General features: G+C 43.0%; 1 protein-coding gene across 2 annotated transcripts in view; it reads right to left on the reverse strand.

Annotated features, from left to right (window-relative positions):
• The window catches only part of fat2 (FAT atypical cadherin 2), an 80,063-nt gene that overhangs the window by 39,259 nt on the left and 17,037 nt on the right, over positions 1-23,767 (reverse strand). For both annotated transcript variants that reach the window (XR_003671406.1, XM_028417058.1), the window contains exons 4-14: positions 20,079-20,137; positions 19,516-19,827; positions 18,278-18,485; positions 9,935-10,074; positions 9,101-9,163; positions 8,641-8,853; positions 8,286-8,496; positions 3,848-7,518; positions 2,189-2,585; positions 382-581; positions 45-198 (exon numbers count right to left, since the gene is read on the reverse strand). Coding sequence is in view for 1 of the 2 variants with exons in the window: in XM_028417058.1 (XP_028272859.1) it covers positions 45-198; positions 382-581; positions 2,189-2,585; positions 3,848-7,518; positions 8,286-8,496; positions 8,641-8,853; positions 9,101-9,163; positions 9,935-10,074; positions 18,278-18,485; positions 19,516-19,827; positions 20,079-20,137 (5,628 nt within the window). In the remaining variant the exon portion in view is untranslated. The remainder of the gene's footprint in view (positions 1-44; positions 199-381; positions 582-2,188; positions 2,586-3,847; positions 7,519-8,285; positions 8,497-8,640; positions 8,854-9,100; positions 9,164-9,934; positions 10,075-18,277; positions 18,486-19,515; positions 19,828-20,078; positions 20,138-23,767) is intronic.

Genomic DNA, 23,767 nt, shown 5'->3' on the forward strand with positions numbered 1-23,767 from the left:
AGTTAGCGAGAGGCGAGTGTTTTAAACCCCAAACGTTATCATACCTGTCCTGTGTTCGAGGTGGAACTTGTCTGCGTCTGGACCGTGGAGGGTGTATGAGATCTGACCATTAGCTCCCACGTCTGGATCTGAAGCAGAGACCTTCAGCACGAACATGCCGGGAGGCGAGTTCTCCATCACCACCTCTGTGTACACCAGCTGGAGGAGCAGGATAACGACAATAATCAGACTCCACTCTACACAAAGGACCCCCTTATTCCAGCTGAGAGCTGATTTACAACTTTCAACAGGAAGCACTGATCACTTTGAGACATTCAAAGCAATGAATCAACATCTTTCATAGATCAATACCTGTAGATGAGAGAGGAAGGCGTCACTCACCTGTTCACATAGTGGACTGTTGTCATTGATGTCCAGCACGTGGATGTCCACAGTAATCGGAGCTTCAAACTTCCCGTCAGTGGCTGTAACTCTCAGCATGTATCTGTCTTTGGTCTCTCGGTCCAGACTTTCTTTCACAATCAGACCCCACTGGCCCTCATCCTCCTGGACGATGGCAAAATGGCCCAGTGTGTCTCCATCTGGAGGAGCAACGGAGAGGCTGTCTGATGTTTTTCTTTGTTGTAATGTTTCAAGATAAGTTTGCAGTAATTGAAAAATCTCATGTCTTGTTTCTTCTCTTTCGGTAACATTTTCCACCTCCTGAGTAATATAATGGTTTTTTTCTCCCCAGTATTCTTATTTAACACAGCAGCTTATTTGATACTGAGCACCAGTGCCATGTTTTTGTTGATGAATAATTCAGTGACTTCTGTCTGCTGTCTTCTCAGTTTTTGTATTGAGGGGGATGTTTTAACAAATCCTGACTCACCTGGATACTTTGCATTTCACCGTTTTCTTCTCTGTTGTATAAACCTTTATCTTTGAGACCGCCTGACACCGGCTGCTGAACGGGGCAATCAGTCTGTGCATTACAGCAGATTGCATCACAGTCAGTCACACTAAACAGTGCTCTGACCTCAAGAAAGGGAGACGGTCCTTGCAGCTGTGAGAGGCTGAGCCAGTGACAGAGGTGGCGCTGTGTTTTGTTTGGCAGAGACTAAAATACTAATTGGATGCTACTTTGAGTAAACAGCCTGAAGGTCCTGAGGGAAACCGATGTACAGCGCTTATATAAAACTACACAGACTTCAGACTTAATTAGGGAGAAGCAGGAGGATGATGTGCTAAGCTCCTTGTGTTAAGTTTATGACGACTCAATTGAAGGTTTCTTGATGTAAACTTTGTTTTTCCAATAGATGCTATCATTTACACAAAACAAAATATGAACGGTCAGTTTTATTTTGTCTCTAATAAAATAAGAAAAATGGAGAACATGTACTACAAAACTTAACCTGTAGAAGAGCAACTTACCAACAGCATCAAGCATCCAAGTTTGGATAAGTGATATAGGAGTTGTAGCTACACCTGAGGACCCAGAGGTCACATACGCTGTATCGATTTAATGTTGGGAAAGCAAAGTAAGAAAAATATAAATAAAAAATACTGTTTTGACTAGTCACAGATAATTCTTTAATCCTGTCCACGGCCCTGTTCCAAACTTCAGTAATGAATTTTGTATTTTGTTGTGTGAAGCAGATCTGGACTCTGAATAAGTAAAATCCTCACATCAATCAAACTGGCTGTGGGCAACTTAAACATCCAGCGTTGGTTTCTGTTTTTGTTTCTTTGTGACAAGCGAGTGTCAGCATCAGCCGAACCCTACCATTATAAATAATTCCAATGCAAATGCTCCGCTCTTACGAAAAACAATGTTGTGACAGAGAGCTCCTTTAGAGCGCTTTAACTGTCTGAGGGGGGAAAACAGAGCATCTGCATTAATTCCGGGTTTTGTTTTGGTTGTTAGCTGCAGGCCATCCAGTTGGTATTCTCGTCCTGTCAGCCGCCGCCTCTTTGCGATTAATGTGTGGCTGAATAATATCCCGACTCCGTCGAGGGTGATTAGCATGGATTTCATTTCACCTCATTAACGTATTGACAAATCCCACAGAGAGACAAATCTTCACTGGGACAGTAATTTCACTGATAAACACACACACACACACACTCTTTCACAGTGAGTATTGTGACATAATTAAACACATTGACCTGCACAAAAATGCCCAAACACACACTCAGAAATACACACCTGTGATGTAACATGTCACCAGGCGGTTCTCCAGTGACACATCAGCATCTGTTGTCGTCATGGAGACAATGGGTTCAAAAGGTGTGGTGTTCTCCACTACCGAGGTGCGGTACACGTCCTCAGAGAATTTGGGCGGGTTGTCGTTCTCGTCCGTCACCATCACCTCCACCAGGACACTGGTCGAGAGCTTGACGTCACCGCCGTGGTCGGTGGCAACCACGTTGAAGCGGAAGACTCTGGTCGCCTCGCAGTCTGTCTCCCGTACGGTGGTGATCCAGCCGCTTTCCCCATCGATGGAGAATACCTCGGTGATGTCAGACTTTGTGTCGTCAGGCAGTGACTCCAAGCTGTAGGTCACGACACCATTGGTGTCTGTGTCCGGGTCATTGGCGGTGACCTGAGAGTCCAGACATGCAGTAAGTTGTTGATGAATAAAACACACTGTTGTCATTGTCTCTTTCATCTCTGTGCATTCAGGATTGGGCTAAGCTGTGCTAAATCATTTGGCTAATGCTAATATAGACATAAAGGGAAAACAGGAACATCTGATGTAGGAGGTTGGGCTGCACTGACTTGACTTTGACAAGTGAATCCACATACAAATAAACCACTTTATCTCCATATTTATCAGCTGGATCAAATGAATTAGGGGAATTTATTTCAATGGAAACTCAGTACTGATGGCTGACTGCTTGTGGTGAGATGGGAGATAAGTGTGGGCGTGAGAAATTCCAGACTTTTAATGCAGAATCACACCACGCCCATGTTTTCTCATCTGCTTAGCATGTTTTCAGTCCATCTTTAGCTCCTGAGCTCACTGCTACAACTTTTACATCTGCTTGCTATTATTGAGTACATATATGAACCACCTGGGGCATGTATGTTGTGCTCTGAAGTTCCTTGTGGACTCAGTGGGACTAGCTGCTGTTGTTGTTTAGATGTGATGTGAGATAACTGGTCAGTGTGCTGCCACTTCTTATCTTAAATTTCCACAACGGTTAAACAAAGTGTAATTATGGCTTAGGACCAAACAAGGTTGGCTGCTCCAGTGTAGTTGTGTGATTGAGCTAACGAGCGATGGATCTGCCTAAAGGCACTTGTACTTTTAAAGGGGTAAAGGTTTCTCCAATAAGTAATTAGTATTTTTTTCCACAGTACCTCAGAAACATAAGCAATTTAAGTCATTTTCGCACACTTTTACAAACCTATTTGTTATTTTATTTTATTTTTATAATAGCTCAATGTGTTCAGATAAAAAAATCTTCTAAAAAATATGGGTATAAAAAGCCTCAAATTCCCCCCTGGGTGGTGTCTGGACAACACAGACTCCTCTGATATTTAAATGCCCATAAAAGTTCCTGAAACTAAAGGAAAAAATCTCCCCCTTCCTGGGACTTTTTGGGTAATTCAACCTTTTGGAACTTTAGACCCTGGTTCTGCTGGCTGAAACACAGGTGAGGAAAGTTTCTGTGGTGGGAACTCAACAGAACCTGATATTGTGTTTCTCATTTATCTCTCACGAAAAACACGAAAGACACGATGATCTCTAACTGTCCTTTACAAAGAGTTAATGTGAAGAGATACGTTTTGGTTTTATTCTTAAAACTCCAGATAACAGAGTAGCAGCTCTGTAGAATAATAAAACCTTTGTTGTCTCACCTGGATAACTGTAGTTCCAGCTGGCATGTTTTCGGCCAGGAAAGCCCTGTATGGACTTGCATCAAACACCGGCTGGTTGTCGTTCACGTCTTGGACCTGGATGCTGACAGACACCAGAGATGCCACGTCGGTTCCATTGTGGTTCCCCTGAGCAATCACGTCTATCTGGTACCACTTTGTCTTTTCGTGGTCTATGGTCTTTTGCAGCAGCAGAGTTCCACTTTCTTTGTCCAAGCTGAACACTTTGTCTTTGTTGCTCTCCACTGTGTTCCCGTTCACCAGGCTGTAAATAAGAGGCATGTCGGAGTCCGCCCTCACTGAGCCGATTTCTGACCCAACTGGAACGTCCTCTGCAGCTGTGAAGGTGTACAGCGGCTCCGAGAACTTGGGAAGTGGAACCTCTGGAGGAACCACTTTCAACTGAACAGGGACTGTGGAGTTATAAAAGGGGAGGCTGCCGTCACGAGCCTTAACTTTGAAATTGAAGATCTTGTTCTCCATGCCGACGAGACTCTCTTTGACGCTTACGACTCCGGTGAAAGGGTTGATCTCAATGATGTCTTCTGTGACCTCTTCAGCTTCGTCTACAGTGTATGTGACATCTGCATTTTTGCCGTCGTCTGCATCATAAGCCATGATTTGAATGACTGGAGACCCTTTATTTATGGTGGACTGGATAGAAACCTGGTATTCTGAGGCTTTGAACTGTGGCACATTGTCATTCTCATCTGTGAGGATCACTTTGACGGTGCAGAAGGCCACCTTTCCGCCACCATCTTTAGCCATCACTTTGATTGCCAAGACCCTCTGGGTGGGGTTTTCTCTGTCCAGAGGCTGAGTCGTGACAATCTGACCATCTGTGTGGATGGCAAATTTCTCATCAGCCAGCTTGTTTATGATGGTGTAGTCGACACTGCCGTATGGTCCATCGTCAGGGTCAATGGCCGCCAATCGAATCACACGCGTCCCCGCCTCTGCATTCTCAGCTAGCTCTGCCTCATAGATGTTCTGTTTGAAGTACGGACTGTGCTTGTTGCTGCTTATCATGTCAATGTTGACTGGTGCAGTGTTTTGAAACACTCCGTCAGAAACTGCCACAGTCAGGTTGTAGTGAGGATCCAGATTCCTCTTGCAGACATTAGAAAAGGAGATAATCCCTGAGGATTCGTTGATGTTGAAGTACCGGCCTTCGTTTCCTGAGAGGATTTTGTACTTGAGGTTGTTCAGGTCTCCGGTGTCGGGGTCTGAAGCCTGAATTTTAATAACAATGTGGCCACACTTTGCCATTTCATCAAGCGAGGCTTTGAAGCTGGAGCTGTCAAAGTCTGGTGGATTGTCATTGACGTCAGTAACATTTATTAAAACAAAGGCCTCGCTGCTCAGAGGAACAGTCCCATTGTCGACAGCTCTGATTTTCAAATTAAAGTGGTTTATGTCTTCAAAATCCAGCTCTCGTTTTGTAACAATCACCCCACTCTGAGGGTTTATCTCAAAGAAATTTGTCTCATAGCTGTAGTCTGTTTTAACAAACTGGAAAGTCAAATCTTTGTTTCTACCAGAGTCTCTATCAGAGGCAGAAACCTGTATCACTGAGGTGTCGATTGGGAGCCCCTCAGCAATGTTCACGCTGTATGTTAGCTTTGAGAAAACTGGTGCATTATCATTGACATCCTCTACCTCAATTTCAACGGTGGCTTCTGAAAAAGCTCCAGTCACAGAATCAGTGGCTCGGACTGTCAGCACATGCATGGTCTGGCTCTCATAGTCCAGAGGGTCGGTGATGGTCAGAATTCCAGTTTTGAAATCAATGTGAAAATGTTTTGAGGCGTTCTCCTCCTCGAGATTGTAGATAAGTCGATAACCCTCAGGGTTCCTGGCCTGGACATGAAGAATGGTGGTAAATGGGGGCACATTTTCAGGAACCTTCAATGGATAAAGAAGAGTCTGGAAAACTGGGTTGGTTCGATTCCTTACTTGAATGCTAAGTTGAGCTACAGTGCTATAACTGGGCTCCCCTTCATCTGACGCCAAGACAGTCAACACGTATTTATTAAGAGCTTCAAAATCAAGAGGTCTTTGCAGGGACACGTCGCCGACATCTGGGTCTATCCTGAAGAGGTCATAGTCCTCTTCCAGGGAGTACATGATGGATCCATTTTCTCCCAGATCCCGATCAATTGCTGTGGCTTGATACAAAACATCTCCTGGTTCCGAGTCTTCAGAAATCATCATTGAAAATGGCAAATTTAGAAACTGTGGAGAGTTGTCATTGACATCATCTATAAAAACCTTGACCTGGGTTGTAGCGGTTCTGGGTGGTGTTCTCATGTCTTGTACTTTCACCATGACTTCATAAACATCTTGTTCTTCTCTGTCAAATGGGACACCGGTGGTTTCAAGCACACCGGACGTCTGAGAAATTACAAACTTTCCCATCGGGTTTACGACAGAATATAAAAGAGGCTCATTGAAGTAACATCCTGTAACTTTAAGAGCCACCAAAGTTTTGACTGTCTTTAGGTTTTCAGTAACGCTTGCTAAATAAACCATCTGCTCAAATCTGAGATCGCTCGCGGCCACGTTTGTTACATTCACTCTGACAGTTGCGGAGTCTTTGTAGAGGCCGTCAGAGGCTTTGACAACCAGCTCGTAAAACGGCCGGAATTCAGACACATTGCTCACCGTGATGACTCCAGTATTGGGGTGAATAGAAAAGGCGTTGTGAAGATTTCCCTCAGCGATGCTGTATGAGACTGCCGAGTCGGCGTCATGGGCTGTGACGCGTACAACCTCTGCATCTCTGACAGTTGGGGACATGATGGATTGCTCGTACACCGGGGCAGTGAATTGTGGTGGACAGTCATTCAGGTCCAGGACGCGGACAGTGACCTTGGCAGGCTCTGCTGCATACAGCGATGGCTCCCCTGAGTCCTTTACCTGCACCGTGAAGTGATACTCAGACTTGGCTTCAAAGTCAATGGGTGCAATTAAAGATACAGTGCCCATGCTCGGGTCTATCTTGAAGACTTTAAGAGCTTCTGGTTCAAGGATTTGATACAGCAGCAGAGAGTTAGAATCTCGATCTGCATCTGAGGCCTGAATGACCAGAGGTGTGTTCCTCTCTCCCGTCACCATGCTGTTTACATGAGCTGCCTCACTTATCTGCCCCAGGTACTCTGTCTGCTGAAAAACAGGCGCGTTATCGTTCTCATCGACCAGGTATATGTAGACAATCGTCCTGGACACGGCTCCAGCTGTGGTAGAGGCCGTAACTTTGAGCTTGTAGGATTCACAGTTCTCAAAATCCAGGTGCTTTTGGGTTGAAATCAAACCGGTGTAAGGGTTCATATAAAACGTCCCATTTGGGTTGCCACTTTCAATCCCATAATGCACTGCAGCTGGACTGGAGGCGGACACTGTGACCACTGGGGTACCAAGGGTGCTTAATTCGCTGATCTCTGTCAAGTATTCATCTGAAGGGAAAGTGGGCGGGGTTTGATCCGAGACTCGCATGTGGATGTGGACAGAGCAGAGGTCACTGCGCTGAGGGAAGCCCTGATCGGTGGCCTTCACTGTCAGGTGGAACTGGTCCTGAGGCTGAAGGTCCAGAGGCTTGGAAACACTGATAGAGCCCAGGTCTGGATCTATGGAGAAGATGTTGTCGATATTACCTGCAGGGAGAAAGGAAATTACAGATTACAAAAAATTTAAAATGCAACTATATATATATAGATATATATATCTATCTATATATATATATAGATAGATAGATATAGATATATATATATATATATATATATATATAGATCTATAGATATATATATATATCTATATATATATATATATATATATATATATGATAGAGGGTGGAGCTGTGTTGTCAGAGATAAAAGTGTAATTTTACTGGTTCAACTGCAGTGATTTAAGGCGGAGAACAGTGACATTTATCTCAGGAGAAACAGCTGAATTTGAGAGAATAATTGTAAAGACGGATGTTCTCTTCGGGGTAAAACATACTGAGTAGGCATAATGTGTTCCACTGCAGCAGCTGGGGTCGTGCTCTGTCACATTTTCCACAACTGCTTTGATCACACATGATCAGCAACACCCTCTGCATAACATCTTACACAGGCTGCGTGCCTCAGCTGTTCCATGAGTCTCTCAGGGGGTCAGTGTGAGAAGTGAGGAGAACTGAGACCTGGACATTTAAATTCAGATCCAGAACAAAGAATCATGGCTGAGTAATGGAGAAACTCCCTCAGATATCATCACTCTGCCCTTGAACCCTTTGCTTCACTGGTGCTGAGTGGCTGACATTTGGCCTTTCGGCCCTGTGGTTGTAGAGGGGTCAGCTCACTGTTCGACATTAGACAGCAGTGGCAGCTTCCAGATAATGTGTTTAATTAAATAATTGTGAAACTAAAACAGGGCTGCTCACCAGAGTGCAGTGAGTAGCTGATGTCAGCGTTGCTCCCCATGTCCTTGTCCAGGGCCTTGACACGGACAACCTCAGAGCCGGTGGGGGCCAGGTTGGAGATGGTGGCCTCGTAGCGGGGGCTGAGGAACGCCGGCGAGTGGTCGTTACAGTCCTCCACGTGAACCACTACCTTTGCAAAGTTCCTCTTCACAGGAATCTCCTGGTCACGCACCTGAGAAAATTTTCAAAAAATTTCAGAAACCGAAAAATTCTAGATGAACACAAAATTAAAACATACATCACTACAGCCTTTCCTTCTGGGTCTGATACTCAGTTCTTTCAAACACTTTATCAAGACATTCTACTCTATCATTACCATGATGATGAGTGTGTGAACGGAGATCATCTCGTAGTCCAGCTCCTCCGTCATCACCAGGACTCCGCTTTTCGGGTCCAAGTGGAAAAACTTGGTGCTGTCTGGGTGGAGGCTGCTGTGGATGGAGAACACTAGCTTGCTATTGGCGTCGGCGTCCTGAGCGCTGATCTGCAGGATGTCCTTCCATGGGGAGGTGTCCTCAGGGACCCTCACCTTAATCACAGAGGTAAGAAAAAAATCAATTTAATTTTATAATACAAAACAAAAAATTTAAATTGGAAATAAGAAGTGCTAACAGTAATTATCCCAGTGACTCAAAAGTGGCTAAAACACAGAAACGACAACAACTACTCCACAACAACTCGACAAAATATCTCCATTATAATTCTGTACCTCCTTATAATTACCATTTTCTCAGCTTCCAAAGGGGACAGTGCAAAAAAGTTCCTATGACTCTCACCTCATACAGCGGTTTCAGGAAGACGGGACGATGCTCATTCATGTCCAGTACACGCACGTAGGCCTGCAGATTGGAGATGGAACACACAGGGTTTGAGAAAATGGATGGTCAGCGTGAACAACATTGAATATGGAAGGGAGCACTTCAAAGCTGCTTCACACGCAGCACCTGATCCGCAGCCGCCTGCAGCATGTGGAATTAGATTCTGGACCAGAGGTTTTTCAGAATGAAACGGAGCCGTAAATAAAGTTTCAGATTGTGTTGGTTTGGATGCTGCTGCTGCCGCTCCACAGTGGGCTGATGTGAACAATAAGTTTACGGTGACATCACACGTTCGGACTTCAGATACGAGAAGAGGTGTACATTTTGATGATTTGCTGTTTTGCTCTATCTTTCTTGCTTCATCACAGCTCACAATAAGAGACACCAGTAACTTTAGAAAGTGTTCTTATCGACAAAAAACAGCAAGTCGCTGAAAAATTAATTTACCTAAATGTCTTGAAAGTGGGCAAATAATTCACTTATAAAAACGAATGTCCAGAGGACAATAATGTGAACCATCCAACTGATGTAAAGTGACACTTTGCTGATGGAAAATGAGAAATTGAATATATCTGGCCAATAGAGCAGAAAGGTGAGAAGAAATTTCACATCTGTCCAGAGAAGACAGAAAATGAGGGCTGTGGTATTTCAAACTCCAACACCCAGAATGCATTGCTTTCCCCCTTGTCCATGTGTGGCCCAAAGCTTTCCTTTCACTAGCCACAATAACATATAATTGTGGTTTCCCTTCTAGCTGTCAGTGAAGCAGCGTCCTCATATCGTGTCTCTGACCTGTGTGGTTGCGCTGTGGTGGCCGTCTGTGACCTGCACCGTCAGGTTGTAGTTGGAGCGCCGAGCAGCGTCGAGCTGGCGGGCGATGGAGATGGTTCCCGTGTTCCTTTGGACGTAAAAGTCTTTTTCCTCATCGCCACCTGTGAGAGAGACAGATAAAACAGAGGGGTTTTATTCCTTCAGGTGCTGATACTGTTAGAGTATATGGGGTTATGGATCGGGGCACGTCCAGCTGTCAGCTGTAATATCTCAGATGATGTGTCAGACTCTGCGGTTCTAAATTTTGACTGGTTGCAGGAATGATGCATCTTGGCATCGTCCTCCAGCGTCTGAAGAACAGCGGAGATTTCCCAGTGCGGGCTGCCACGGGCTGTAATTAATGATCCTCTCTCTAACTTTGAAAGGCACAAAATCCTTCAGCATCAGTCTCAGAGGGAAGCAACATTTAAGGATGCTGCTGCTACGTCTTGTTCCTCGTACAACTTTTGAACTCTTCAGAAGCTGGAAATTATTTACTGCTGCCAAGCAAATGTTTTCCATCAATTATGAATCAGTGTGTCGCGCAGGTCTTCATGTGAAGCGGCCTCATCTCGTCCTGACTCGACTGTATGAACAGGCCGTTTCTGATAAAGTCATGCTGCTCAGGTTATTGAATTAAAATAAAACATAGAGAAGAGAGCAGGAGATAAAAATAGCATTTCTTTGCTTCATATGAATCCATCCATCATTTCAGGACGTTTTGATGGCTTCTTATTTACAGAGAGAGAGCTGAGAAACCAACTGAGACACCAAGGCCAGCCACAACAACAAATACCGCTGCTTACCTGCATAGCTGTGTTTTAAAAGTTTAAGTTTAACCTTGACTTGTTTTTGTTTCCACTCCTTCTGCCAAATATAATAAATATTAACAGTAAAAAACACAACAGAACACTTTCAAACTTCACATCTGCTGTTTGATTTTTGAGAGCTTTATAAAAAAAAAACACTGACGTTGCCAAAAAAAAAAAAAAAACAAAAGCAGGAAGGAGCAGGGAGTCCTGTTGGTGGTGTGTTGAAACATGAATTATGATCCGGTTTCACTTATCAGAAGCCAAAACTATGCTCAACTGTTTACAATAACCAAAGATAAGGCTGTAAAAAGCATTTCATATCTTTCCTCGTGATGATGAAGCAGAAATATGCTGTTACAAAGTAATCTACCTGGAATGTGAGCTTGTAAGATCAGCAGCAACAAAAAAAAACAACAAAAAAAACAACGGGTAAGGCCTCTGTCTTATCCTGTTCTAGTATTCTTGGTTACCGTGGTTACCAGTGTCTTTTGTTTTGTGATCGATTAGACTAGATTAAACACTTCACACGTAAATGTGAGAGAGAACACAAGCTGGGACACCCAGACTATCAGACTAGATACATACAAATGCACATACAACCAAAAAAACCCAAAGTGCTAAAATGCTAGCAGGAGTCTACCTATGGTAATTAAGAGTAGAGAAATACAGTACAACACAGCAGTTAATTGAGCCACCGTTCTAGAAGTTAACAATGCTCAGTGTTTTTTGGAACCCCGCTAATTTCTGAATTTAAACGGATGTTGTGCTCTTGTTGTCGCCAACATAACAAACAGGTGTTCAAAGAGTGATTTTGTTTTAATATGCACACACAGGTCTGTTTATTTTGATTTAGCCACATATCTATAAACGTGTTTTTCTTCCTTCCTTTGTCACAAATTGCCTAAATCTGAAACATACTGTGTTTAAACCTGCGTTGATTCTGACTCACTGCGACCATCTGTTTTCCTTCTTTTCCTCGTTCCACTCTTTATCCTCCATGTCCCACCCCCGCTTTCCCTTTCTCTAGCAGCAGGTTATATGTACGTATGTGAGAAAGGTAAACCTCATGCCTGCTCAACCAGATGGTGTTTATTAAGATCATCTACCTTGAAAGGGATTAAAAACTGGGACTACACACACACACACACACATTTTCTAAATGTAACATGATACAATTGTTTTCTGTCATTACACACTAACACACTCCTTTCTGTTTATTTCTAATAACTGGTTCGTGCAGAGGTCTGCTTCTGTCAGCTACACCCTGATAATTGAGCTAACACGCTGCAGATTAAGCAGCCACATTGACCTGTGTGTTAACCTCATTTAGATTTCTAAATCCCTGGATTGACTTCCTATAAAAGGCTCACATCAGCAGCACAGAAGATAATAAAAAAAAACAGACAGCTTCGTATGTGTCGTCTCAGCACACAGAGAGGAACATCCACTGCAAAGCAATTTTTCACTTTACTGATCACGGAAGAAGAAAATATATCCCTGCCAAGGTTGCAGCGAGGCTTCTTTACCTCTCGTGGCAGCCATGTAAAAAGTATCTTCTACTTGTAGTACCAAAAAGAACACATTTGTATCCATCTATCCATCTTCTAAATGTTTATCTGGGTCAGGGCCATGACGCACACTAAGTGTCTTAGAGGCCATCAGTCATTTAACAGAGCATCCTTGACATAAACTCAGCACTTCCTATTATTGTATGTTGCACAGTATGTCCTGCAGAACAGATGGAACAACATGGGCAATAATAACAATAGCTGCCGTACACGTTCTGCCCAAACAGCAACGTGACAAACTGCTACCATTACAGTGAAAACTATTTAATTACAGATATGGCCGAGACTAAAAGTGAGCAAAAAGGAAAAGCAAACATTGTTCCTTGACCCTTCTCTGGCCGTGCGCACCAAAAGCTGCACATACAGTGGTGTGAAAAAGTGTTGTTTCAGATCATCAAACAAAGTAAACACAAAATAAAGGTGTTAATTATTTAAGAGAAAAAAACAAACCTACATTGCCCTGTAAAAAAAATGACATTGCCTCCTAAACATAATAACTGGTTGGGCCACCCTTAGCAGCAACAACTGCAATCAAATGTTTGCGATAACTGACAACGAGTCTTTTACAGCGCTGTGGAGAATTGTTGTAATTCAGCCACATTAAAGGGTTTTTGAGCATGAACCGCCTTTTTAGGGTACTACTTTACAGGCAGAGGTAAAACCTATATGGCCCTGTGTGATTACGCCCCCTATTAAAACATAAATAACTGTGGTGATTAACTATTGCACTTTTTTCACACAGGGCCATGTAGGTTTGGTTTTTTTACCCTTAATAATAAACACCTTAATCTGTTTGATGATCTGAAACATTTAAATGTGACAAACATACAAAAAAAAAGAAATCCCAAAAGGGCCAAACAGGCAACAAACAAATGAAAACAAGCAACAAAGTGCTTAAGAAGCTGGAAATAACCGTCGGATATTTAGAGTAAATACACAACTCACATTCATCCCATTCATTCAAAGACTCAAACACAGCACACATCTGGATCCTTCTGTGGATTTACTGAAGTAACAGAGTGATTTTTCAGAGATATGAGCACAACAAGCCGCCTCTGGCCATCAACCTCGACAGCCCAAACGTCTGAAGTATTAATTGTGTCAATTGAAATTATAACAATCTATTCCTTGACAAAATGTAACCCTGATTCTCCTGCATGCAAGTGAAAATACAGATGTTTTCTAACACTAACACACTTTCCTGTTTGCCTCTGTTACACTGTGTAATGGGCCGTATAGCCTTCAGTGGTCACGTGTTGCTTTACTGCTCTTTTATGAGGAGTAATCTATTCTGTAATTGATTCTCATTTCCAGTTTCACCTAGGATCAGTACAGGATGGTTTATTAGTGAGCAGCAGATGTCTCCTTCAAGGCAAGTTAAAAAACCTAACATACAACCTTTTCTGCTGCTACCTCCTCCCGTTTTTCCTCACGGGGATAATACAGGGTGGGTTAATTCTTCAACTTGGCTGGTGTCTACCTCAGGGTCTCCTCCGGGTTCCTGACCTGCCTGAACAGCTCTGCACAGCATCATGTTCACATGGAATCAGGTCAGCTTTTCTGCTGACAGGATTTTTCTTTGATTTGATCTGCGGTTGAGTTGAAACCCCTCAAAGGTTGGGACAGCAGGTGAGGGTCAAAGATGAGGATCGAACATTTTCTCTCCCTTTAGCCGTTTTTGTTCCTGCTGTTACAATCACACGGTCTAATTAAGTCATCAAATTTAAGTCGCAACTTCTCATTGCCTTGTAAAATAATCCTGTATTTTACAAGTAAAATAATTAATTAATTGCGGGGGGGTGAGTGCACTTTCACAAATGACCACTTAGGGGCTGGCTCTTCTAGTCAGTCCCCATAAAACTCATAAAGCTCCAGGTTAAAACATCCAATTATACAGATAAAATAATATTTGTATAAAAAATAGTCTCTGTAGATTAATTTCCGGTTGGCAACTGAACAGGCATCACTTTGAGTGACAGGTGGAACCCGTGTCACAATGCCGTCTTTGTAATCATCTCCAACCCCTTTAATTAATCTTCAGACTTCTCGAGGGACGCCGTCGCCAGATTTGGAGCACGGAAAACAAAAGTTTGAAAGATTAACATTAATTCTCAATCCTCTCTTGCTTTCATGCTTAACTGTCATATCCTGACATCAACAATGCTGTGACATGTTGGCACTGGGCTTACAAAACGAATGTTGTTTATAGGCACATCACACACAAAAGCTCTTTGGACAGTTTTTTGTCCTTTTCATGAGGGAGGAAAGATTTCATCGATGTCAGTGTGTTTCCATCTCAGGCCATCAAAAAACTCCACTCAGGTCACATGCTCAACTGTCCCCCCACCGAGGACGGACCTCATCCTCCAGCAGAGAGCTGCGGCCTCGGACCTGCAGGTGCTGACCCTGATCCTGATCACATCACACCCAGCTGGGATCCACTCCAGCACACAGCATGCACATCAGAGTACAAGTGAAGCCAGAGGGACACCACATCCATCCACAAACAGCGGTGCTGATTTGTTGTGTTTCCACCCAGCGTGTTGTTTTTGTACAGTTATTCTGACAGTGAGGGAAGCCTCCATTTGTCTCTGGGAGTTATCTCACAGCCAGTGAGAGCAGCGATAGGCATCTGAGTTCTGCTGCTGGAGAAGAGGAAGGTAAAGCGGGGTAATAAATACCTGATCATATCTGCATGGGAGAGGAGCTCTGTGACACAACAGCCCTCATCTGCCAATGCAGAGATGAGGGTCAGTGATACATGACTGTGGAGTAGAGAACCAGGATGGATTGGAGTGGACTCAAATAAATCAGAAACATGGCAGCCAGTTGGTCATGTAGAGACAGGGACAGAAAAGTATACAAAACCTCAAAGATTAGGGAGAAGAAGACGAGAAAACGAGGACGACGGCTCGCTCTGACAGCCCATCAGTGATAATTACTGTTACGTTCGCATACCACCCATGAAGAAAAACGCTGCACAATTATCCAACACTACAACAAACATCACACAACCCAGACACCAAAGTATCTGCTCGACTGCACTACATGACATAAAAAAATGTTCTTTAATCCAGCAACATTTACCTCACAGCTGTAGTTTCAGGCTAACTTTCTGTGACACCACGGCAATGATATGAAATCAAACAACAGACAGAAACAATACTGACTTTTGACTTTCAGAACTGATGTGATTTAAAAAGCTGCCCAGCAAGTTTAGTTTCAACTATATGCACATTAACTATGATTTTTTTCAGTCTGTTACATGTGGCTTCTCAGGCTGTTCAGGACTCCTCCGACAAATGTCACCATATAAATGTGAGCAGACGTAACATCCGGCTCTTAGCGCCCCCTCTGGGATGCACAGAGTCTCTGTTGTGCTCTGGCACAGATCGAGCTTGGCGCAGCAAAGTGAACAGGAGGAATCTCTGCGTTTCTCTGCGCTCGCCGCCCTGCCTGGCAGGACTCGGCTTGGCAAAACTCGGATGTGTTTTCCAGCGAGGCTCAAAGGGAACGGCATGCAGACACACCTCCAGAAGGTCCAGAGGGCTGATTTCCACTTCAGCTGCAAGTGGTTTTCACGCCTTTTATTTTTCTGTAAAGGTCTTTGTGACTCCTCGTAGTGTTTAGGACTAATAGAAGTCAGAGGAGGATGAGAGAGAGAGAGAGCACAGGAGGAAGAGGAGGACTGGCCAGTCATCCCCCCTGTGGTGATCTGGCAGATGATGAGAGAAGGAACGCTGCCGTTTTATCCTCACAGAGAGATACGTCCTGCTGATTCCGCTGACACCAACAGACCTTTTTTTTCCTCTCCTCCTCTCCTCTTTCTCTCCCTATTCATCCAGGAACACTTAGACTTCTGCCCTGGTGGGACTGTATTATTTATCTTTGTGTGTCTGAACATCTTTCTGAAATATAAAGAGAAGCCTGCATGGCCACTAAACAACTTTTAACAACAGTACGTGCTCAGTATTTAGGCATATTTACAAAATACAATGCTGAATTATGTGAACAGGTGAACGAGTTCAGTCAAAGCCACACCCTCCTCCTCTCACTAAGCCTCACTTCATTGAAGGCATGTCAAACACTTAAAAATGTCTGAACAGTATCTTCTGTGTGGATTAAACGATCAGCTCAGCAGACGCTTCACTATCGTTTCAAACATTTTTAGAGCTTTGAATGTTTTGTTCTTCTGGCATCACAGTCAACATAATACAATAACAACCATTTTGACCTTTTGAAACTATTTGAAGACTTGTCTTTCTCTAAACATAAGATATTGCTGTGGGCTTGAAGACATGCAAAACTGCTCTTATAATACCACATTTATAAAAACAGGAGAGGACAGACAGGTCCCAGGGGACAACATATAGAGACTTACAGTCACACTCACACCTACAGCGTTCACACTGGAGAAAGTCAATCCAGCTAGAGTAGGATTGTATCTGGATCGCCTTTGCATTGTGGACATTCTGGATACATTCACACACGTGTCCGCACTCAACCCGGCTTAAACCGGCTTGTTTGTTGTCCTGCAAACCGCTAGGTGGCGCCTCGTAATATACAGAGTAATACACACGGGACAATTTTTTTTTTGTCCCATGTCGCACGTTCCTTCGTTGTTCTTTCGGTTTAAACAGCAGTTTATTCCTTTGTAGCCCTGTGGAAAATAAACTCGGGGCAAAGTCGTTGTAGTTCGGCGGTTGTTTACATACGGCTTTTGTACGTGACCAGGACACTATCCCTGTGAACCGGAAGTATCACGTCGCTAGCCGGATTCGCTAGCTGCATTTGCGTTCAGCCCTAAACCACATTTGAGCCAATCCGGCTAGATCCACCTCCGAGAGGTGGATTAAAATCAAGCTGGATATATCCAGATTCCGGATATCCAGATACGGCCCGAATCCCGCTCTAGCCGGATTGATTTTTCCAGTGTGAACGGGGCCTAAGGCAACCTAACGTGCACGTCTTTAGTATGTGGGAGGAAGCTGGGGTACCTGGAGAAAAAACCCATGCAGGCACGGAGAGAATGTGCAAAACGGTAAGGCCTGAACTAGATTCAAAACAGGAACCTCTTTGCTGTGAGGTCAGTGCTAGCCACTACAGTGCCACATTCACTATTTTTAACATAGAAAACCCTGAGTGCAAAGTGCCGTACTCTGAAGACCCACACCCACCCTGGACAGAAACAGTCACCAACACAAAATAAAATATGTAAGACTAACAAAATGTCTGTTGCCCACTAAACCTTCACTTTGTTGAAGAATTACTTCAGCGGCTGATGTCTGACACCTCTATGTGTCAGCAAGTTAAGCAACACACACAGTCAGAAGCATGAGCTGCACCACAGTGCTTCTCTCTCTTTATTTCTTTCCACACAGCAATTATAACAAAAACTGTCCAGATTTAAGGAAAGTGAAGTTTAATCAAGAGAATAAATGACATCAGAGAAGGACTGAGACACAGAGTCGCACTGTTTGTCCTGGCCAGCATCGTTTATTGTTGCAGGGCTTTGCTGACCTTTAGAAAATAACTTGTCTGCACTTTATATGAAGGCTCATAAGGATGGATGATGATCGTAACCTGTTTGTTTTCTCCAGCGCTCTCTACAAGTCAGCACTTTGGGGTAAGTGGCAATATGGTGAGTGTCAACTATCATTTCCTTGGCAGCAGGGTTTAACGCCGCACAGAAGCAGCGGTCTGTGATCTATGAGAAGTCATTATTCTGTCATCAGCGACTTCTGATTTCTTGTCGCTGTTTCCCAAATAAATATTAATCATACTTTTATACATCGTTCGTCTTCTTTTAGACGTCATTACCCTCATTTGTGTGGAGCTTGTTTGTCATCGGAGCTTCAACTTTATTCTGTTTTCCACTGCACAGCTTCCGAACAATACTCAGCTCAATACACAAGTGTTTGTGTGTGAGTGTTGTTCCCGCTCACCTATGATGTCAAACCACCTCTGCCCATGCGTCTCTGTCATGATGATCCCCACCATGTGAGTGACAGGCTCCGTTTCCATGACGGCAAAGGTGAAGTGAGGCTCCTCAAAAGTGATTGGTTCGGCGGAGGGTGACTGGCGTGAGATCCACTCGATGTCGAGTCTCGCCGTGGATGAGCGTGACGGGGTGCCCTGGTCTGTAGCTTTTATCTGATAATTAACATAAAAATTAACATTTTAATTAAGGTTTTACTAAAAATAAATACAGCAGATATAAGAGAGTAATCACCGACAGGATGGCTGCTTGTTGAGATGAGGATAAGGCAGCGCTTTAATTAATATGATTCCTGCGTTATGCCATCACAGGTAGAGGTCAGAGTGATCAGCTGAGCAACTATCTTATTTTTACAAAACCAAACAACATTTTATTTCAAAAACTGAAACTAACTGAGTTCCCAAACAGCACAGAGACCGTGAAACTAAATACAGTATCAGTATCAGTGCATTAAATCTGGTGTCTGAGACATCAATCCTGTGCTAGCACACTCCAACATCCAAAAAAGGAGACAAAGAAAAGTTTCTTATGTTTATTTTGAAGAGCTTCTAGAAGTTTAGTGTAGCAGGTTCCTGCTGTCGCCACATTGCAGGGTACCGGGCTGTGTGTTTCAGCTGTTCAGCTGGGCATTTAATCCTCAAGGACGATGAGGACTTGAAGAGTGTTTGACTCATCGAAACCATAGAAACTTAAGTGTCTCAGATTATTCAAATAATAACAATAATAACAGTAGTAGTAATAAGACTAATCTAAGGGGACACTACTGGGGTTAAGATTTGAGTGTATCCACAGCAGGAGTGACATTCTTGAGCAGCAGACATGGCACAGGAAATAGTCAAATGTAGCATGCACTCCCAGCAGAAAGCAGAAAGTACTGATAAATATTGATAGGTCTATAGGTCAGAGGAAAAATGGAGTTCTCTGATGATCCTGGAATCTCACAGAGCCTTTCTGTACCTCATTAACCTCACTCGCCCCCACAATGCAGAGCGATGACAACAACTGAACATTCAGCAGCCTGGGCGCAGGTGTTAGGTGAAGTGCTTTTCAGGGTATTATTAGTCTCTTTAGCATAGCTTCGTGGGCTCAACACCTCCACACCTTCTACAGAGACACCCGTACTGAGCCTGTTTTCAAGCACAATCTCATTATCACAGCTGTAGAAAGACAAGTATGAATACTCACCGTGAGGATACTGTAGTTCCCAGGGAAGAAATCACCATGTGATGTCACCACGCCTGTCAGCGGGTCGATCTCAAACCGCTCGTCCTTGTTGTCTTGGAGCTTGTAGGTCACCAAGGCATTTGAACCCTCATCATCATCACGTGCAACCATCCTGCAGACCTCCAGTTTACCGCCGCGGTGGCGCTGTTCAGGCAGCTTGACGTGGAAGAGTTTATCTGTGAATTTCGGTCGGTTGTCGTTGGCATCCAGAACTCTAATCACGACAGTGGCCGTAGAACGCAGAGGCGGAGATCCATTATCGGACACAATTACCTGAGAGATCAGAGGAGAATAAAATCATCATCTTTATTACTGATGACTTCATTTTATAGATTTTTAAAAGTTGTCTTTCTCACTGGAAATGTTTTTACTATCAAATTATAGGATTAATAATCTCTTAATATCCTGCCTGGATTACTGTTATAGAATCCACTGAGGAACACAAAGTGCTTTCAGAGGTGTTATTCTTATTTTAAGTCCAAAGTGTGCGAGGTTTGGTTAAAGTGTGAAAAAAAGAGTCTCACCTCGACACTGTGCTCTGGTTTGTCTTCTCGATCCAAAGCTAAGAGAGTGCTGATCACACCTGTGAACACACACACACACAAACAGACATACAATCACTGCCGTTAGTGTGTGACAGACCAAGGAAGCGAGAGTGCTAATTACCTAAAGAAACATTCACAGGCAGTTACAAGTCATTGCTACTTGTTGTTGTAGGTGTGAATACACACCTAAAAAAACACAGTTTGGTGTGGATGGGGTTTGTTCACGTTAGGGTAAAGCTGTGTGTGTTGTTGTGTTTGTGTTGTGAGGAAGAGGAGAAAGAAGAGGAGGAAAAAATACAGCTGAGAACAAAGCAGCCATTACAAAGTTTTATTTTCACCATGAAGGTAAAAATGTGGTTAAATTATTATGAATAAATATGAGTCACTGAGCCGAACAGCCAATCACACAGCTTGCTTGCTCTCTCTCTCTCTCTCTCTCTCTCTCAGTACATCTCTGCTGTCAATTCAACAAGATAAATGAGCTTATGATCCGATGGAGGACCAGCGGTGCCAGAGAAACCACAGACAGTTTGGTGAATCAGCTGCTGTGTCTGACTCTTGTATCAGAAACAAACAGAAAAACAAATAATGTGGCTCGACAGGTTATTCAGACACGCTGTCGTGGCTTCAAACATTTCTGGAGAATTCAATATGTTCAAATTAATTAAAAGGGATCTTCGTACACTGACAGAGAGTCAGCAGACTTTTGTTTGGTCAGGAAATGTTCACTTACTTTGAACTGATCAAAATAACATCTGCAAATAACCTTGATAAAAAATTCAATGGAGATACGCTCGAGTGTTCAAAGATGACACTTTCTCGTGTCTGCAGCTTTAGACGGTCCCTCTTGTCCTCATCTCATCTGATCTTGATAAAATAAGTGAAGTGCTTTATAAGTACTCTATTCTTATGATGTGCTGACCTCTTTGCCAGGTCGCCCTTGTGAAAGAGATCCTGATCTCAGTGGGTCTTATCTGGATAAATAACGGTTAAAGGAAAAAAGACAGAAAGAAAAAAAGCATCTATTAGCTGTAGAAGCAGAGGCACACAGGCAGGCCGATGGCGATCCTGTCAGCAGGATAATAACAAGGGTCAGGTAAGGAATGTTTGGATAACAGCCTGTGTGTTTTTCTCTTTACTTTTTTGCAGGTGTGAAATGATGAGTTTTTCTCCGCCCACAAAATCTGCTTTGTCACATGACTGCAGGTCACAGCTGAGTCAATCATGGAAGTTGTGGTGAACAGTAAAGATTTTTTTTATTTTAGTTTATTTTACACATTTTTAATTGAGTCACCTTGAATTAAAAGGTTTTTAGTAAATATTTTAATATTAAGTTTTTAGAGATATTTCCGAACAATGCGTTCAAATACCGCCAAAAAGCCGATACTTTCTGTTTCGCATGTGTCTCCACTGAAAAGGTGGTTTTGACAGAAGAAAAATGGGCCCTGACGTGCCAGACAACAGTGTTTATCTTCAGCAGCGGTCCAGCACGGCTGAATGAAAACAGGCGACGGGAGAGAGACCGGGCTTTAACCCTGATTCCCATGTCTGCACTAATGACAGAAACACACTTTCTAAAGTGCCCCACCTGTCCTAATGATGGCCTCCCAGCAGGGCTTGTTTGTTCTGTCGTAAAATGGACCGAACGACCCTCAGCGGGGTCTTTTCACTGCTCTGGTGACCTGCCTGCCCCCCTCATCTCTGTCTACAGAAAACAGCTCCCAGACCTCCTCAGTGCCTCCTCCTGCTCTGGACCCTGACACTCATGTTATGCCTCTAAATCTGTTGTTTCCGCACAACCCCTTTTCTTTAGTATTTACTTCTGCTGATGTATTGATGAATTGGTTACTTCATTTGTGTTTTAAACTGCAGTTTCTCTGCTAACCTTGTTAAATTCAAAGTTGCAGTGGTAGAAATATACTCTTAAACAGCACAGAACATTCAACAAACACTAAAAATAAAAGCTCACTTGCTGCAACTGCACCAGGACATTTGTAACCCTCCAAACCCCAAAGTCTGCCAGCAAGTCTGAAATGCACAAAACAGATGTATTATCTCACCACAACCACTGAAAAACCTAATTAAATACAAACTTAATCCACTTGTTTGCACTAAAAAGATCCTGTAAAAACACAAAACTCTACATTATGATTGACCAACAGTCACAACACAAACATTTCTGGCTGGTCTGCAGCTGCAAAGCAGACTAAAGCAGACATTGTACAAACTGATTCTATTATATTTACTTATTTTTTTACACAAATCAATAATCAAATAAACTTAATTTTTGTTTTTATTCTTTCTCTAGTTCTAGCCATGTGTGCTGCTTCTTTTGAGATGCTGGGAAAACAAGTACAGCACAGGATATCAGTGTAATCTGTTCATTATCACTCTTTCAAACTCGGTCTCTCTATTCAGACCAAAACAAAATGCTGCAGAATTCTTCACATTTTATCAGTTTAAGCATCTTAAATGCTCTTCAGTAATTTGAGGAATTTGCAATTGCAATATGCTAATGAAGAGAGCACATTCCAAACTTGCCTAGCCTCATCAACAAACAACCTATTTTTGTAAAACATATAATGAAAATGAATGTCTGTATCCAGGACACACTGGTTAAACAAATCCTTACATGGTGAAACTTTAAAACTAATTCTTCTGGGCTGAATCACACACACTGCTGCAGAATAAAGCATACTTTGAGCCTCAGGATGATATACGCTGATTCAGAAACCAGTCGTGAGTCATTTTCATCCTGTAAAGACATGTAAGGTGTCTTTACCAGTCACCATGTACAATAGTGAAAATAAGACAAGGTGGGTCATGCTCTGAAGATCCGGTTTCAGCAGCAAGTTTGTGTCATTCAGAGCGATTCGATCTCCGTCCATTTAAAATGGATTTATTACATCTATGAAAGATAATGAGACCTTTCTTGTCATCTTTACTGTCAGACCATCACTGGTTACGACTCGGAGCCTTGCTGTCGTCCTATAAAAGGTCAGAGTGAATGTCAGCGTATCCTCTTATTGGTTTTTTACCTCACATAAAAGTCACTTCTTGATTTAAACTACATGTGGGCAATTAGTATCACAGTCAACATGTCAATCAGAAGGCATGAAAGCAGCACCCTCTCTGACATAGCTGAAGGGATTTCACTCCCCATTGACGCTCCCTAGTGTCAGCAGTTCATTAAACAGCCACTAGAGGCTGGGTCTAAAAGTGAGTCAGTCCCCATAGATCTGTACAGACATTATACTATGTTTTCTTAACTCAACCTTCATTACATTTTTGTCAAATAAAATAAAAAATTATAAACTATAGGAGCGGAAATGCAACCAGCCACTAAGGATCATTAGCATGTCAGTAAAAAAGGAACTAATATATGTGCAAAAAAAAAAAAGGTACCAAAACAAGATTAACTAATTGTTTCTTCCACGGCCGTGTCTGTGTCTTTGTTCAGTCAACGAGCAGCTTCTCCTGAGCAGTCGTACTTGATTGCCTGATGAAACTATAAGAATGCCCTCTCTTCTCTACCAGAATCTCCCTCGGCAGAATCATCCGACACCACATTATTAATTTTGTCTCAGTAACTTTGTAAATGAAATTCCAAAAAAAATGCCAATCCTGTTTTCCTATGTGCATTGTGCTGCTTCATAAGCCAGAATTGT

Source organism: Parambassis ranga, chromosome 10, assembly GCF_900634625.1.
Source record: "Parambassis ranga chromosome 10, fParRan2.1, whole genome shotgun sequence".
In the NCBI taxonomy this organism is placed as follows: domain Eukaryota; kingdom Metazoa; phylum Chordata; class Actinopteri; family Ambassidae; genus Parambassis; species Parambassis ranga.